Source organism: Sparus aurata, chromosome 2 (genome assembly GCF_900880675.1).
Source record: "Sparus aurata chromosome 2, fSpaAur1.1, whole genome shotgun sequence".
In the NCBI taxonomy this organism is placed as follows: Eukaryota; Metazoa; Chordata; class Actinopteri; order Spariformes; family Sparidae; genus Sparus; species Sparus aurata.
In genome coordinates, this window is record NC_044188.1 from 787,384 (window position 1) to 803,001 (window position 15,618).

Genomic DNA, 15,618 nt, shown 5'->3' on the forward strand with positions numbered 1-15,618 from the left:
ATTAATTTCTTTTCATTTGTAGTGCAGGCTTATCTCCTAAAAATCGCGTGAATTTATTTATATGAATCATATGTGTGAGTAGGACCTGAGAGGTATCGATGATGTGATGTCAGACAGTGTGCAACGTGGTAAAACTATTAGCGCCTCAGTCTATCTCCGGGAACCATCACCTTATCGCGGTGGAGAGGTTTGCGTGTCCCAATGAACCTGGGAGCTAGGTTGTCAGGAGCCATGTGCTCCCGGTAGGGTCTCCCAAGGCAAATTGGTCTCAGGTGAGGGGCCAGACTAAGTATGGTTCAAAATACCCCATGGAAAATAGAGGTGTGAGGCGAGAGACCCTGCCCGGAGGAAGCCCGGGGCCCACGTCTGGAGCCAGGCCCGAGCGGAGGGCCCGAGAGCGAGCGCCTGGTGGCCGGGTCTGCCACGGGGCCCGGCCGGGCACAGCCCGAAAGAGCAACATGGTACTTCTCCCTTCCCCATCCCGTGGACCCACCATCCGCAGGAGAAACCGCTGGGGTCGGGTGCGCTGCCACATGGGTGACGGTGGTGGTGGCGGGCCTCGGCAGCCCAGAACTGGGCGGCAGAGGCTGACTCTGGGGACGTGGTATGTCACCTCTCTTGGGGGGAAGGAGCCGGAGCTGGTGCGGGAGGTTGAGCGCTACCGGTTGGATCTGGTGGGGCTTGCCTCCACGCACAGCATCGGCTCTGGATCCAAACTCCTGGAAAGGGGCTGGACGCTATTCTTCTCCGGAGTTGCCAAAGGTGTGAGGCACCGGGCGGATGTGGGGATACTCACAAGTCCCTGGCTGAGCGCCGCCGTGTTGGAGTTTACCCCGGTGGACGAGAGGGTCGCCTCCCTACGCCTAAGGGCTGGGGGGAAAACCCTGACTGTTGTCTGTGCGTATGCACCGAACAGCAGTTTGGAGTATGCGGCCTTCTTGGAGGTCCTGGCTGGGGCCCTGCAAGGGGCCCCAGTGGGGGACTCCGTGGTCTTACTGGGGGACTTCAACGCGCACGTCGGCAATGACGGAGGTACCTGGAGGGGCGTGATTGGGAGGAACGGCCTCCCCGATCTGAACCCGAGTGGTGTTCTATTATTAGACTTCTGTGCTAGTCACGGTCTGTCTATAATGAACACCATGTTCGAACACAAGGATGCTCATAAGTGTACGTGGTACCAGAGCACCCTAGGTCGAAGGTCAATGGTCGATTTTGTGATCGTATCATCTGACCTCCGACCGTGTGTTTTGGACACTCGGGTAAAGAGAGGGGCAGAGCTGTCAACCGATCACCACCTGGTGGTGAGTTGGTTTCGGTGGCAGGGGAAATCCCTGGACAGACCTGGTAAGCCCAAACGTGTAGTGAGGGTAAGCTGGGAACGTCTGGGGGAGGCTCCTGTCCGAGAAGCCTTCAACTCCCACCTCCGAAGGAGCTTCTCTAGCATCCCTGTGGAGGCTGGGGATATCGAACCTGAATGGACGATGTTCAAAGCTTCCATTGTTGAATCTGCAGCTGTGTCCTGTGGCCATAGGGTCTTAGGTGCCTCAAGGGGCGGCAACCCTCGGACACCGTGGTGGACACCGGTGGTCAGGGAAGCCGTCTGACTGAAGAAGGAGGCCTTCAGGGACATGTTGTCCCGGGGGACTCCTGAGGCAGTTTTGGGGTACCGACGGGCCCGAAGGGCAGCAGCCACAGCTGTGGCAGAGGCAAAGCAGCGGGTGTGGGAGGAGTTCAGCGAGGCCATGGAGAAGGACTTTCGGGCGGCGCCAAAGCGCTTCTGGAAAACTGTCCGCCACCTCAGGAGGGGGAAATGGGGAACCATCCAAGCTGTGTTCAGCAAGGATGGGACCTTGTTGACTTCGACTGAGGAGGTCATAGGGCAGTGGAAGGAGTACTTTGATGACCTCCTGAATCCCACTCAGCCACCCTCTGTAATGGAGACAGAGCTGGAGGATGATGGGGTATCATCGCCGATTTCCCTGGGTGAAGTCACTGTGGTAGTCAAACAACTCCACAGTGGCAAAGCCCCAGGGATCGATGAGATACCACCAGAAATGCTGAAGGCTCTGGGTGTTGAGGGGCTGTCTTGGTTGACACGCCTCTTCAACATTGCGTGGGGGTCGGGGTCGGTGCCAAAGGAGTGGCAAACAGGTGTGGTGGTCCCACTCTTTAAGAAAGGGGACCAGAGGGTGTGTGCCAATTACAGAGGTATCACACTACTCAGCCTGCCTGGGAAAGTCTACTCCAAGGTGCTGGAAAGGAGGGTCCGGCCGATTGTCGAACCTCAGATTGAAGAGGAACAATGCGGATTCCGTCCTGGTCATGGAACAACGGACCAGCTCTTTACTCTGGCAGGGGTCTTGGAGGGGGCCTGGGAGTACAATCTCCCAGTCCACATGTGTTTTTTGGATCTGGAGAAGGCATACGACCGGGTCCCCCGGGATGTGTTCTGTGGGAGGTGCTGCGGGAGTATGGGGTGAGGGGGTCCCTTCTCAGGGCCATCCAATCCCTATATTCTCAAAGCGAGAGCTGTGTGCGTCTACTCGGAAGTAAGTCGGACTTGTTCCAAGTGGGTGTTGGCCTCCGCCAGGGCTGTGCCTTGTCCCCAATCCTGTTTGTGATTTACATGGACAGGATTTCGAGGCGCAGTCGTGGTATGGAGGGGCTACAGGTCGGTGACCTTAAGATCGCATCACTGCTTTTTGCAGATGATGTGGTCTTGATGGCATCATCGGCTGTAGATCTACAACGCTCACTGGATCAGTTCGCAGCTGAGTGTGAAGCGGCAGGGATGAGGATCAGCACCTCTAAATCTGAGGCCATGGTTCTCAGTAGGAAACCGGTGGATTGCCTACTCCAGGTGGGGAATGTGTCCTTGCCCCAAGTGAAGGAGTTCAAGTACCTCTGGGTTTTGTTCACGAGTGAGAGGATGATGGGGCGGGAGATTGACAGGAGAGTCGGAGCAGCGGGTGCGGTGTTGCATGCGCTTCACCGCATGGTTGTGACGAAAAGGGAGTTGAGCCGAAAGTCAAAGCTCTCGATCTACCGGTCAATCTTCGTCCCTACCCTCACCTATGGTCATGAGCGATGGGTCATGACGAAAGAATGAGATCGCGGGTACAAGCGGCCGAAATGTGTTTTCTTCGCAGGGTGGCTGGGGTCTCCCTTATAGATAGGGTAAGAAGCTCAGCCATCCGGGAGGGACTCGGAGTAGAGCCGCTGCTCCTCTGCGTGGAAAAGAGCCAGTTGAGGTGGTTCGGGCATCTGATGAGGATGCCACCAGGGCGCCTTCCTAGGGAGGTGTTCCTGGCACGTCCAACTGGGAGGAGACCTAGGGGTAGACCCAGGACCAGGTGGAGGGATTATATCTCTTCTCTGGCCTGGGAGCGCCTGGGGATTCCCCAGTCAGAGTTAGCCGACGTGGCCGGGGAAAGGGATGTCTGGGGCTCGCTACTGAAGCTGCTGCCCCCGCGACCCGATTTTGGATAAGCGGTTGACAATGGATGGATGGATGGATGGATGGTCTATGCTCTAACTGGATAGCACACGGCTGGCTTGCTGCCAAAAGTTTGCTACTATTGACGAAGTCATGGGGAAATGAAATTTGTCTGACCTCTGGTTAGAGGACTCTAGATTCAAAGACTGGCTTAGGCCAGTAGTTGGTGACAGCCGAGAGGCTTATTGCCACATCTGTAAAAAGACAATGAATATCACCTGGATGGGAGTGTGCAACGCACAGGTCGGGTATTGGTAAACATAATAAACGGCCACTGCTGTCAACATTGTTTGTGCCTCTGATTCATGTCTTCATGTCACTCCACAAGTTGTCCATTCATTTGTCATGGCGGAACTTCATTCAAAGCAGAGCTCCACCACAGAGCCTGCAGTCGTTTCTGAAGGTGATCTGATGTGTCAGTGTTTCTCTATATGCATCCTGCTGCGGGATTTTCAGTGCTGCTGCATGATTTCTGTCTGTTTAATATCACGGGGGGTGAATGGTGAATTGAAGTTGCACACAGTGAAAGCACTACACCCAAAGTTATCTTGAAATCGATTATTATTGTCATTACTGCTATTTTTATAATTTCTACAAGTCACCGTTTAAGTTGAGTGACTGAAATCCTCGTCATCCTATTCAAAGGCTGCAGCAGGCGACTCATTGAACCGGGATGAAGTTAGTTTCAGGTTGGATATTCACTCGGGTCCAGCTGAGACTTTACTGAAGTTCTCCCAGTGTGAGCAGCAGGAGGACGGTCAAAATAATTGCAGTTTTTTCAATATCTTCCATGTCATGTGACCCAGCTACTCCAAACCAGCAGCAGATATTAGTAAACTGGAGAAATGAGACACACTCATTGTTATTGTATTTTATTTTTTCTGAATAGCTTCCATGTCATGTGGCCCACTGACTTTTGAAGCAGATTCTGTTTTCATAAAAAATATATAATAATAAAGAAAATAATGGTAAACAAGTTCTCTAATGCTCAAGAGGTTAACATATTTCAAATAGCAATGTCAACTTCTACACTATTTTGTCTCATGTCTTAGATTCTGATTCTGAAATTCTGAAAATGAATTTTTTTTCCAAAAAATCTCACCAGTAGTCACCATTTAAAGGGTAATTTTTCAAAATTGCCCCCCAGACCGGCCCCAGAGAAGTGGTATGTGCTCATCCTACACTTAACAATGAAATCATTTTTTGTCTTGGGTTAGGTTTAAATAACAAATAATTGTGTATATGTCAGTGTTTTTATTGAGGCAAAAAGGTAACAAAGTATCCAGTATTAATAGGTACTTGATTTGAATTGTAAGCATTACTACGCTTATTCACTCAGAAGGTTAAGTAACAAAATGACAGTAATCTGTTACTTCATGATTAGTTACCCCCAACACTGAAGTTCGAAAGGTTGCCACCACAGTTGCAGCTCAAAGTCATGTTGGTATCAAAATACATTATAAAGGTATTAAAAAAGGTATTAGATTCAACTTAAGAATTGCTGTATATACCCTGATAATACTTTATTTCTATTGATTTTCCATTATTAAAAAGACCATATAAATAAATACCTAGAGAAACAAAACAAAACAAAAAGGAAACAGAAACGCACACAGGTCTGGACTACCGTGTCTCCACGAAGCCGATCATTCTCTGTGATATATCAGTGGCTCGGTCCTTCTTTCATTGTTTCTCTTGAGTTCTCATCTTATCTGTTAAGAACAGTTAACGGTACCATATCATAGATTTCAATCACAATTTTCTTCCATATGTATTGTGTGGGTGATTCAGCTTATCAGTGAAACTTTTAATGTGAAAGGGTTTATTATATGGGGATTATTATATATTATTATTCTGGTGAAATGTCCATCCATCCATCCATTTTCATCCGCTTATCCGGTGCCGGGTCGCGGGGGCAGCTGCCTGAGCAGGGAAAGACCTCCCTGGTGAAATGTGTCACTTGTAAATGAGCCTGCAGCTCAGCTTTGATGTGTATTTATAGCTTGTGTGTATGTGTGTGTGTGTGTGTGTGTGTCTAAAGATTCTTCTTCTTCTTCTTCTTCTGTCAGTTTCTCCTCCTCCATGTCAAGGGGGTCGGGATGACGACAGACAGGAAGTCACCCTGAGTCATAGGAGAGGATGTGGGTGGAGTTAGTGTATGTGTGTGTCTTTGTGTGTATGTGTGTTTGGGGAGGGGGGCATTGACAGGGCAGCAGAGCAGCAACAGACTGTCACTGAGACCAGAACAAGGTTAGCTTAAAGACAGGAACACACCGGCCCAACCGTTGGACGTCTGAAGCGTTTGGAGAGGCTCGGACGAGGTCGGGAGCAAATATGTTTGGTGTGTTCAGCTGCGTCGGAAGCTTTCGGAGCCGCGCGGACGTTGTCGGATCCGACTGAGCATGCTAATTCTGAGGAGGGCCGTCGGACGTCTGAGCCATTGGATTCTCTGATTGGTTGTGTGCCAGCTGAATAGCCGTTCTGATTGGCGTTGTGCTAGCGAATCAGCGCGGTGTGTGGGAGGGACGGAATACTGTGTGCGCTTTGTTTTTCTATGCACTCCGTTCCGTCATTCCCCGTTTTCATGTTTTGCAGTACTGGCACAGACTAGTTGTTCTGTCCGTTCAGGACAAATTAATTCTTGTTCGTCTGGTAATGCCTCGCTGCATGTTTAGTATGCAGCTGTTTTTATCGGAAATAGTTAAGTTTCGTTTTGATCGAAAGTAAAGAGAGTTGCGTGCATAAGGTTCTCGTTTACAACTCACAACACAAGCGCCACCCGCTTATTGCATCTCGCGCAAGCGCAGAACATACACGCTACTGTGGAGTAGGCAGCACGTCGAAGCGGTGTGTTCAATGCAACTTTTCTGCCGAACAGGTCAGACAAGAGGCAACGGAGTGGTCGGAGAGTGGTCGGATAAGGCAGTTGGACGTCTGGGCGGTGTGTGGGGGCCTTAAGACAAGGACCAGGTATGCTAAAAGACCAGAACAGGTTCTGCTGAAAGACCAGAACCTCTTAAAGATCTAAACTGTCCTGGTTCAGGACTGCATTTGAAGTGGATTTTGTGTCGGTGGTTCAGGACTCAGACTGACGTCTTGTGAGGTAAGAAGCTGATTGGTCAGAGTCATCACTCACAGTCTGTGATGTCATATCAGCTCAATGGATTTAATGAGGGCAGCAGACTGTCAGTTCAGTTATTTCACTATTTTTAGTAACATAGAAAACATAAAGCATCTCTGAACAAACTGAGCTGGAAGTAAAACGTATTCTTCTGCCTCAGAAATTGAGGCTTTTATAAATTTATAATTTGTCATCTCTCTATAAAAGCAAGGAATCTCTGTCTGTCTGTCTGTCTGTCTGTCTGTCTGTGTGTGTGTGTGTGTGTGCCTCAAGGGTGTGCAACGTCGCATTTGTTTGGACTGCAGTGATACCGTGAATAAATTATTTCAGAAATGCTTTACCAATTCAGCGAGCATGTCCACCGGAGCCACCACAGTCACGTGCGCACCAGAGCCAATCACTGCAGAGCCCCCCTGCGACCCCCCACCTTAAGAAACAAGCAGATTTGTACCTGCAGCGGCTTGAGCTGGACCGGGATTTTGCCGGCGGTTCGGTCCCATTCTGTTAGGTGCATCTAAATTGCCAGCCGCTAGCCCACCTACACGGCCCACCTCCCGAGGCGATGGACCGGTCGCACCGGCACGTCCAAAACCGGACCTAGGGTAAATGATGTCCGCCACGCTTTTTCGCGAACATTGCCGTCACGTTTGCTTTGTGTCAGGTGCAGGAAGAAACGGTAAAAACAGGCTTTTGTCACGAAAGTGTCCAAGCAGCAAGTTTGGTTGTTGAGTAACAGGAAGTTGTGGGAGGGATGGAGGCAGATGAATGACAGGCAACGACGGTCGGTGTGTAGACAGCGATATTGAGAGTTGAGAGATTTGTGACATTTAGCGTGTTTGGAGTGTGTAGTTAGTGTGTTATGTAGTGTTTGGTGTAGTGTGTTTAGTGTGTAGTGGAGTCGGTTTTTGTTTAATGAGTCAAAACAATGAGACTGCTGAATGAGCATTGCCTGCATTTAAATGTAAATAGTTACATATAACTTTGTAAATTGTTTAAATGTATGCACATATTTAGCAAACAACAATTTATATTTGCATTATAAGTAATAAAAAATGGTTTGTTAAACATATTTGTGGTTTTCACAGTAAAAAAAATCTAACTTTTTCTACTCGGATTTTATGTTTTTTTGTGATTTTAGATCCATTGTGTTAATACAGTATGTCATAATAAAAAAATAACTGTACAGTCACACGTGAGGTTGTGCTGAAAATAATGACACCAAGTAAATAGTTTTTATGGTGAAATATAATGGCAAAATCAAAAATAGTCAAAAACAGCCAATTATACCCTGGAATATGATACAAACAGGCAGCTGGTTTTAACCTAAGGATGTCTGTCAGATTGTTTTCTGATTTAAAAGTGGGCCATCACATAAGACGGAAAAAAGCTGAATGTCATATCTGAAGTTGTAACAGAAAGTAAAACTGAATGCAGTGTAATTAAGTAATTATCATAATCAATTAGAAAGACAGAAAATGACCAACAGAAACACTCTTGATGTCACAAAAGAAAAGTGGACTTCCTGAGAAGATTCCATTTTGTTGTTTTGGAGACTGAAGAGGAAAAGAAACAGCTTATCTGTGTTGGAGTCATGTGAGCTGAACTGCAGCGCTGTGGCGTACCACAGATCTGAGAACAGATTCATGATGTCTGTGAATGTTTCCTGAAGCTATTTTAATCTCTGAACACTTCAGACCACAAGACATCACTTGATGTCCATTTAAAATCAGCGAGGTGTTAATAGGAAACACCAACATCCGGTTGCACTGTCTGCACAGGGAAAACATTCACTGAACTCTGATTGGATACAGCATGAAGCTCCTCCCTTCTGATGTCAGCTGTAACTTCTGGAATTTAACCGCACATTACTAAAACCATGAACCAGTGTCAGTCTGCTCCTCTGTGAACATGTATTTATACAGGTTGTTTCTTGTCTGTTTGACTGTATGTTGTTCAGTGTTGTTGTTGTTGTCGTCACCAGCAGACACTTGGTATGACCAAATTAATCAGAACCGTTCACTCTATGTAGTTATATTTATTAGTATTCTTTAACAGATACTCGTCCTGAGCATCTCTCAGTCCGATCTGCTGATGTTCCCTGACATGTTTCCTCTGGATATAATTTCTAAGTGCTGGTTATTACTATATGACAGTTTTAACTGTCTCCTCACTTATTAAATAAACCTTGCTTCGTTCTCCCTGGTGTTTGATAGTATATATCATAAACATGTATTTATTTCTCTTTTTTCCCCAGCAGTCTGTGATTCAGTCTGAGGTGTGTGAAGTTACACAGGAGGTTTGGTTGTTTCATACCTAGTCTCAGAGTCAAAGTTTAGGGACCAAAACCCAAATGCATATGGATCCTTTCCTTTAATCTGGATATCATGAATGTGTGTTAGGATGACTGATGAGTTTCTATTCACTCACTGTCCTGGTCTTGTATCTGAAGGGAACCTGAACCGTCCCAAACGGCTAATGTGAATGACTGGTATAACACACACTAATCAGCTTCTTGTGCTAACCTCAGCATGTGCTGCTGACGATGCCTCTGAACTCTGCTTCCACATGACATGTTTCAGTGTGCAGACGGTGTATTCTGTGACGCTGGTACTGTGATGGTTCAGTATAAATACGCAAAGTGTTCCAGCCTGAATCTCACATGATCTTATATCACTGCTCGTGTTGTTCCTGGTACATTATCATTAATGTTGCTCCAGGACAGTCATTAAAACTGAACAGTCTCGTTTTTGTGATGTCATAGCTGTGTGACTCGGGAGAATGAGCAGAAAAATAAACCAAGCAGGGGCGTCGGAATGAGTTTAACATTGTGGGGGACACATATCGGAAACCTGACAGATCCGTTAATGGTTTGAACAGAATTATGTCATAGATTAACTACACTGAAGAATACTGATCAAAATTTGAATTCAAATTTTCTGAATACATTTTCTTTTCTTAGTTGTATCTTATGCCTCAAAAACAGACACGGATACAGGCAAAGGTTAAGGTGAAAGACAAAAACAGCATCAAGAACTTTAACATATAAACCAACTTGTTTTTTACTCTCAAGTGTGATATCCTTCCACATTGCCACTAACCAACTGGTGTGTGTAGGTAAAGGTAAACAAATAAAAGTTGGATAGCACTGTACAGTCCTGCATTCAATAATTTGCGTGCTGTGTCATTTTTTCAGTGTCAAACATGTGCCATGGCACACAAAAGGTTGAAAAACACTGGCCTAGGCAAAAGAGCCAAAAGGTGTTTTCCTCCTAAGCCACAAATTGCTTGCAAATTGACCTCTGTTCCAGTAAGTCAAGTTTATCCTGATGGACATGACAGACAGCAACATGTTGATGTCTGTTTTGAGTCATTGTGGACCGGAGCCAAGTTTTGAGCCTGCGGAGGACACTAAAACTTCTCTCTGCCTCAGAGGATGAAACAGGGACTACCAAAAGCAACCTGACCAGGTTTTCCACTTGCCCAAATAGTTTACGCACATCTACAGGCAATCCACGAATGATCCCTGCAGCCTCTGCACTGTTGTTAAATGAGTAGTTCAGGCGAAACATAGAAAGCTGCACTGAGGTTGAAAAATACTGATGGGAAAGCTAGTGCAATATTAAAATCATGTTTTTTATATTATTGTTTAAACCGTCTTCACTTCTTATCATGTTCAAACCTTCCTCTCATGATCAACAAAGTAAAATCACCTCACCCTCATAATAGCACCTACCTGCAACTCTGCAGTGCTGGCTCTCCCTGCATCACCCTCACCAGTGTTAGTTTCCAGCTGAACTTCATCTGATCTCTAATATGAAAGCAGTGGACATGAATAAGGTATAGAAAAATACTGATGGGAATGTCAAGAACAAGCGAAAAACACACAGACAGACTAACTCCTTTCTAGGTGTGAGACATGTGTATGTCATATAATTATCCTTCTGGACAAAATTATTACCAACTCACATTTCCTTTCTTTCTTTTCTTCCCCATGAGAAAGAAATCACTTAAACTGAGCTACTGCTGTCTTTTCATCTTAATACTTCTGACCTGTTGCCAGTTGCAGACTCCCGCTTCCCTAACAGTCCGAGTTGTGAGGGGGCGGCCGTGATAAGACGCTGTGTTGCGCTTTCAAAATAAAAGCAAGTGAGTTAAAGATTTCAAAATGAAATACTTTTCTCTTCTGCGGTATAATTTTTGCGTGGAACAAATGCGCTTGTCTCCAATATTGGAGGGGACACGTCCCCCCCCCGGTTCCTATGCCCTTGAAACCAAGTGTTTTTGTGTGTTTTGTTAAAAGAATCAGAACAGTGGACATAAACCAGTAAATACTATTTATATAATGGCAATTTAACAAAACAAAAGTCGTCTCATGACACAGCAGGTCTAAACCAAACTCCTTGAATCATGTATTTACAGACACCCTAAATTGAACTCTGCATTGAACAGGAGCCCAGTGCGGAGAAGTTTATATTGGAGAAATATGTTCTCTAACATGAGTTGCGCAGCAGAATTCTGGATCAGCTGGAGAGTCTTCAGAGACATATTAGGGTAGCCTGATAAATGGGAATAACAATTATCCAGCCTTGAGGTCACAAAAGTGTGGACTGGTTTCTCCGCATCTCTTTGAGACAGGATGTTCCTGATTTTTGCATTTTTCCATGGGTGGAAGAAGGCAGTCCTTGAAATTTGTTTTATGTTGGAGTGAAAGGACAAATCCTGATTAAAAGATCTACCAGATTCCTGACTGTGGTGCTGGAGGCAACCCTAACCCTCAGAACAAAAACTTCTGTTTTGTCTGAGTTTAGAGGCAGGAAATTGCAGGTCATCCAGGATTTTATGTCCTTAATGAGTGCCTGAAGTTTAGCTGATGGATTATTGGCATCTGCCTTTATGTGGATTACCTATTCCCTAAAGGAAGCATAGATAAAGTGAATAGTATTGGTCGGAGCACAGAACCTTGTGGAACCCCGTGAATGACTTGGGTATACAGTGAGGATTCGTTGTTGACTTGTACAAACTGAGATCGGTCCGATCAATAGGACTTGAAACAGATGAATGCAGGTTCTTTAATACCACTTAAATGTCCCGGTCTTTGTAACAGGATTTGATGGTTAAAAGTATAAAAAGTAGCGGTGTAACAATACATGTGCTTGTATTGAACCCTTTCGGTACAGGATCTTGGGTTCGGTACAGGGCTGTGCACGGGTGAGTTCCCGGAACGGAAGTTGCGTGTGTTTATTTTCCGCCTGCGGCTACACGTGCAGCCCGTTTACGTCATGGCTAACGCTAGCGAGAAAACAGAGCTTGAGGACCCTCCCTCATCACTAAAGTCTCCTGCTTGGGAACACTGCGGCTTCCTCGTTAAATACTGCAACAGAGAAGGACATGGTGACAGTTTAACTGGTGATCATTCTAACTGGTGAGGTTCACAGGTGTGCTGGAGGTGTGGTTTGAGAATCCCGTCTCGTGAGGGGTCCTCAGCCATGTCCACTAACCAGGAAAAACATTCCGATCACCCTGCTCATCGATTCAAGTCATGCATATGTATATTCATTTCAAATGGGCTTGAACACTATTCCACACGGAGATGCTGGACCACTGCAAACCACTGTTAGAGGAGTGCTACAGAGCACACAGTGACAGTGTAGGTGACTGTGTCAATAAATAAATCATCCAAAAGTGCATGTTGTCGTCCTTATATCTTCACAACGAAAGCCTGTACTCAGAAATAACTCATGGGTGGAGTCAATGTGGACAAGTTTAACTTTCTGGCAAAGAATAAGAAGGTTGAGTAAAACTGAACAGGGCTACATGCTGGAACTGTTAGTGCTGCACTTTACTTGTGGAAAAGTTTAGTTAAAAGCCTTTAACACGCTGTGAGGAATTTATTTTTATAATATTTCATATATTTTTTGTTTAAGAATATTTTATTCATTGGAAAGCTTATTTTAGATATATTTTGTTTATTTGAGAATAATAGATTGAAGTTATTACCAGGCAGCACTTTACAACAGTATTCTATTTTTAATTTTATTTTCATATTTTGTTTAATGTTACAATAAATTGTTGGTTTACAAAAGTTCTGGATACACAACAAGCAAATTTATGTTTTGCATTTTGTTCCCATTCTGTACCGAAAATGAACCGAACCGTGACCTCAGAACCGAGGCACGTATCGAACCGTGATTTTTGTGTATCGTTACACCCCTAGTCAGAAGCTGCACTAAGATCTAGAAAGACTTGCACAGAGACAAGACCCTCGTCAGATGCACTTAAGAGATCATTTGCAACTTTAACCAAGGCTGTTTCGGTTCCATGATACACTCTGAAACCTGTCTAGAAATTCTCATAGAAACTTTTGTTTTGTAGAAGGTCAAAAGCTGATTAGCACCTGTTTTCTCAAGAATCTTGAGAAAGGTTAGATAGGGTGTATAGTAGCCTCAAGTGTCTGCTTTTTAAGAAGTGGTTTAATAACATGCATTGTGGCATGTAGTCCAGTAATGGGAATTTAAAAAAATGTAGATAATGGTCTGATAAGACTAATAACCAGGAGCACTGTAAACTATAACAAACAGAATTGGCTGTATCGTTTTCCAGCCCGGGTGAGGGAGACGAAGAATAAGGCTTTCAAATGAGTTATGGTCAAGTTTCGTTTTTGGATTGATTTATTAGTTTTAGTCAAATATGGCTGCAACTCTACCTCCTTGGCTAACTGAAGGCTAACCAGTGTTTTTACCTGTGTGTGTGTGTGTGTGTGTGTGTGTGTGTGTGTACAGGTGATCACCCCCTGCAGACGTCTAATTCTGTGTGCAGACAACAGGAAGGAGATGGAGGAGTGGATGGCAGCTCTGCGCAGCGTCCAGAACAGACAGAACTATGAGGTCTGTGTTATTACCAGTAAAACCAGTGTGGCCAGTGAGTCCCACTATAAGCCGCTGACTGTCTGATTTTGTCTCTCCCAGTCCACCCAGTACAGCATGGACCACTTCAGTGGGATGCACAACTGGTACGCCTGTTCTCACGCCAGACCGACATACTGTAACGTCTGCAGAGAGGCACTGTCAGGAGTGACATCACACGGCCTGTCCTGTGAAGGTACCCATTCTACACACAGTACACACTCAGTACACACTCAGTACACACAGTAAACACTGTACACACAGTACACTACACACACAATATACACTAACAGAAGGCTAACGTGATGGTATCAGTGAGGCCTCCTTCTATTTCATCAAGAACCTGAATACTTAGAATGTCTGACACCCGTCTGTGTTTGGTGTGTGTGTGTGTGTGTGTGTGTGTGTGTGTCAGTGTGTAAATTTAAGGCTCATAAGCGCTGTGCGGTCAGAGCCACCAACAACTGTAAGTGGACCACACTGGCTTCTATTGGGAGGGACATCATTGAGGATGAGGACGGGGTGAGACATAAATTAATGTTCCTGGACTTTAACAGTTCAACGCCTATCTGTCCTCTGTCCTCTGACCTCTGACCTCTGACCTCTGTGTTCTGTCCTCTGACCTCTGTGTTCTGTCCTCTGACCTCTGACCTCTGTGTTCTGTCCTCTGACCTCTGTGTTCTGTCCTCTGTCCTCTGTGTTCTGTCCTCTGACCTCTGTCCTCTGTGTTCTGACCTCTGTGTTCTGTCCTCTGTCCTCTGTGTTCTGACCTCTGACCTCTGTCCTCTGTGTTCTGTCCTCTGTGTTCTGTCCTCTGACCTCTGTCCTCTGTGTTCTGACCTCTGTGTTCTGTCCTCTGTCCTCTGTGTTCTGACCTCTGACCTCTGTCCTCTGTGTTCTGTCCTCTGTGTTCTGTCCTCTGACCTCTGACCTGTGTCCTCTGTGTTCTGTCCTCTGACCTCTGTCCTCTGTGTTCTGTCCTCTGTGTTCTGTCCTCTGACCTCTGACCTGTGTCCTCTGTGTTCTGTCCTCTGACCTCTGTGTTCTGTCCTCTGACCTCTGTCCTCTGTGTTCTGTCCTCTGTGTTCTGTCCTCTGACCTCTGACCTCTGTGTTCTGTCCTCTGTGTTCTGTCCTCTGACCTCTGACCTGTGTCCTCTGTGTTCTGTCCTCTGACCTCTGACCTGTGTCATTTGTCCTTAGGTGTCGATGCCACATCAGTGGTTGGAGGGGAACCTGCCGGTCTCAGCTAAATGTAACGTCTGTGACAAGACGTGTGGCAGCGTTCTCCGACTGCAGGACTGGAGGTGTCTCTGGTGTAAAGCCATGGTGAGACTGTGGTAACCATGGTTACTATCATCACTTCCTGCGGGTGTTTCACATTAAAAACCCTTCCACCAGAGCTAGGATGTAGAGCTGTGACACTTTCAGTTAAACTCCAGAAGAACAACAGCATCATGTGGGGGGATTTTTTTGTGAAACACCCGTTTGGGAAGTGAGAACAGTGTTGTTGTTAACACAGTGGTGAGTGTGTCAAGATGTGCTGTTAGCATTATACTGAAGGTGTCATGTGACAGGTCCAAGTGTAGTCAGGTTTTTACAGTGTTTGTTGAGGTTTGTTTGGTCCCTCTGTCCTGCAGGTGCACTCAGGCTGTAAGGAGCAGCTGTCCACCAAGTGTCCTCTGGGTCAGTGTAAAGTGTCCGTCATCCCTCCGACGGCTCTCAACAGCATCGACTCTGATGGTGAGTTTCACATGATCCACTGATGGAAGCTTAGATACTGTTTTCATCCACACTTTGACTTCTCTACTCCACCTGAGACACCATGAAAACTTGAGTTTATGCTGAGCCCATCCTTTATTTTTGTGTGTTCAGGTTTCTGGAAGGCGTCGTGTCCTCCGTCCTGCACCAGTCCTCTGCTCGTCTTTGTCAACTCTAAAAGTGGAGACAATCAGGGTGTCAAGTTCCTTCGACGCTTCAAACAGCTGCTGAACCCGGCGCAGGTGTTCGACCTGATGAACGGAGGACCACACCTGGGGTGAGCGAGAGAGGGGACAGAGAGAGAGAGAGTTTGGTAGGAACAGGCTTAACAACTTTAAA

The 15,618-nt window shown here is 46.0% G+C and overlaps 1 protein-coding gene across 3 annotated transcripts in view; it reads left to right on the forward strand.

The window, feature by feature from the left end:
- Positions 1-15,618, forward strand: part of dgkd (diacylglycerol kinase delta) — a 43,799-nt gene that overhangs the window by 7,639 nt on the left and 20,542 nt on the right. For 2 of the 3 annotated variants that reach the window (XM_030397941.1, XM_030397952.1), the window contains exons 4-9: positions 13,397-13,501; positions 13,583-13,715; positions 13,935-14,041; positions 14,722-14,847; positions 15,159-15,261; positions 15,394-15,556. In XM_030397941.1, the coding sequence (XP_030253801.1) occupies positions 13,397-13,501; positions 13,583-13,715; positions 13,935-14,041; positions 14,722-14,847; positions 15,159-15,261; positions 15,394-15,556 (737 nt within the window). Of the gene's footprint in view, positions 1-6,446; positions 6,600-13,396; positions 13,502-13,582; positions 13,716-13,934; positions 14,042-14,721; positions 14,848-15,158; positions 15,262-15,393; positions 15,557-15,618 lie in introns of those variants that run through there. The other variant, XM_030397961.1, reaches the window with a different exon arrangement.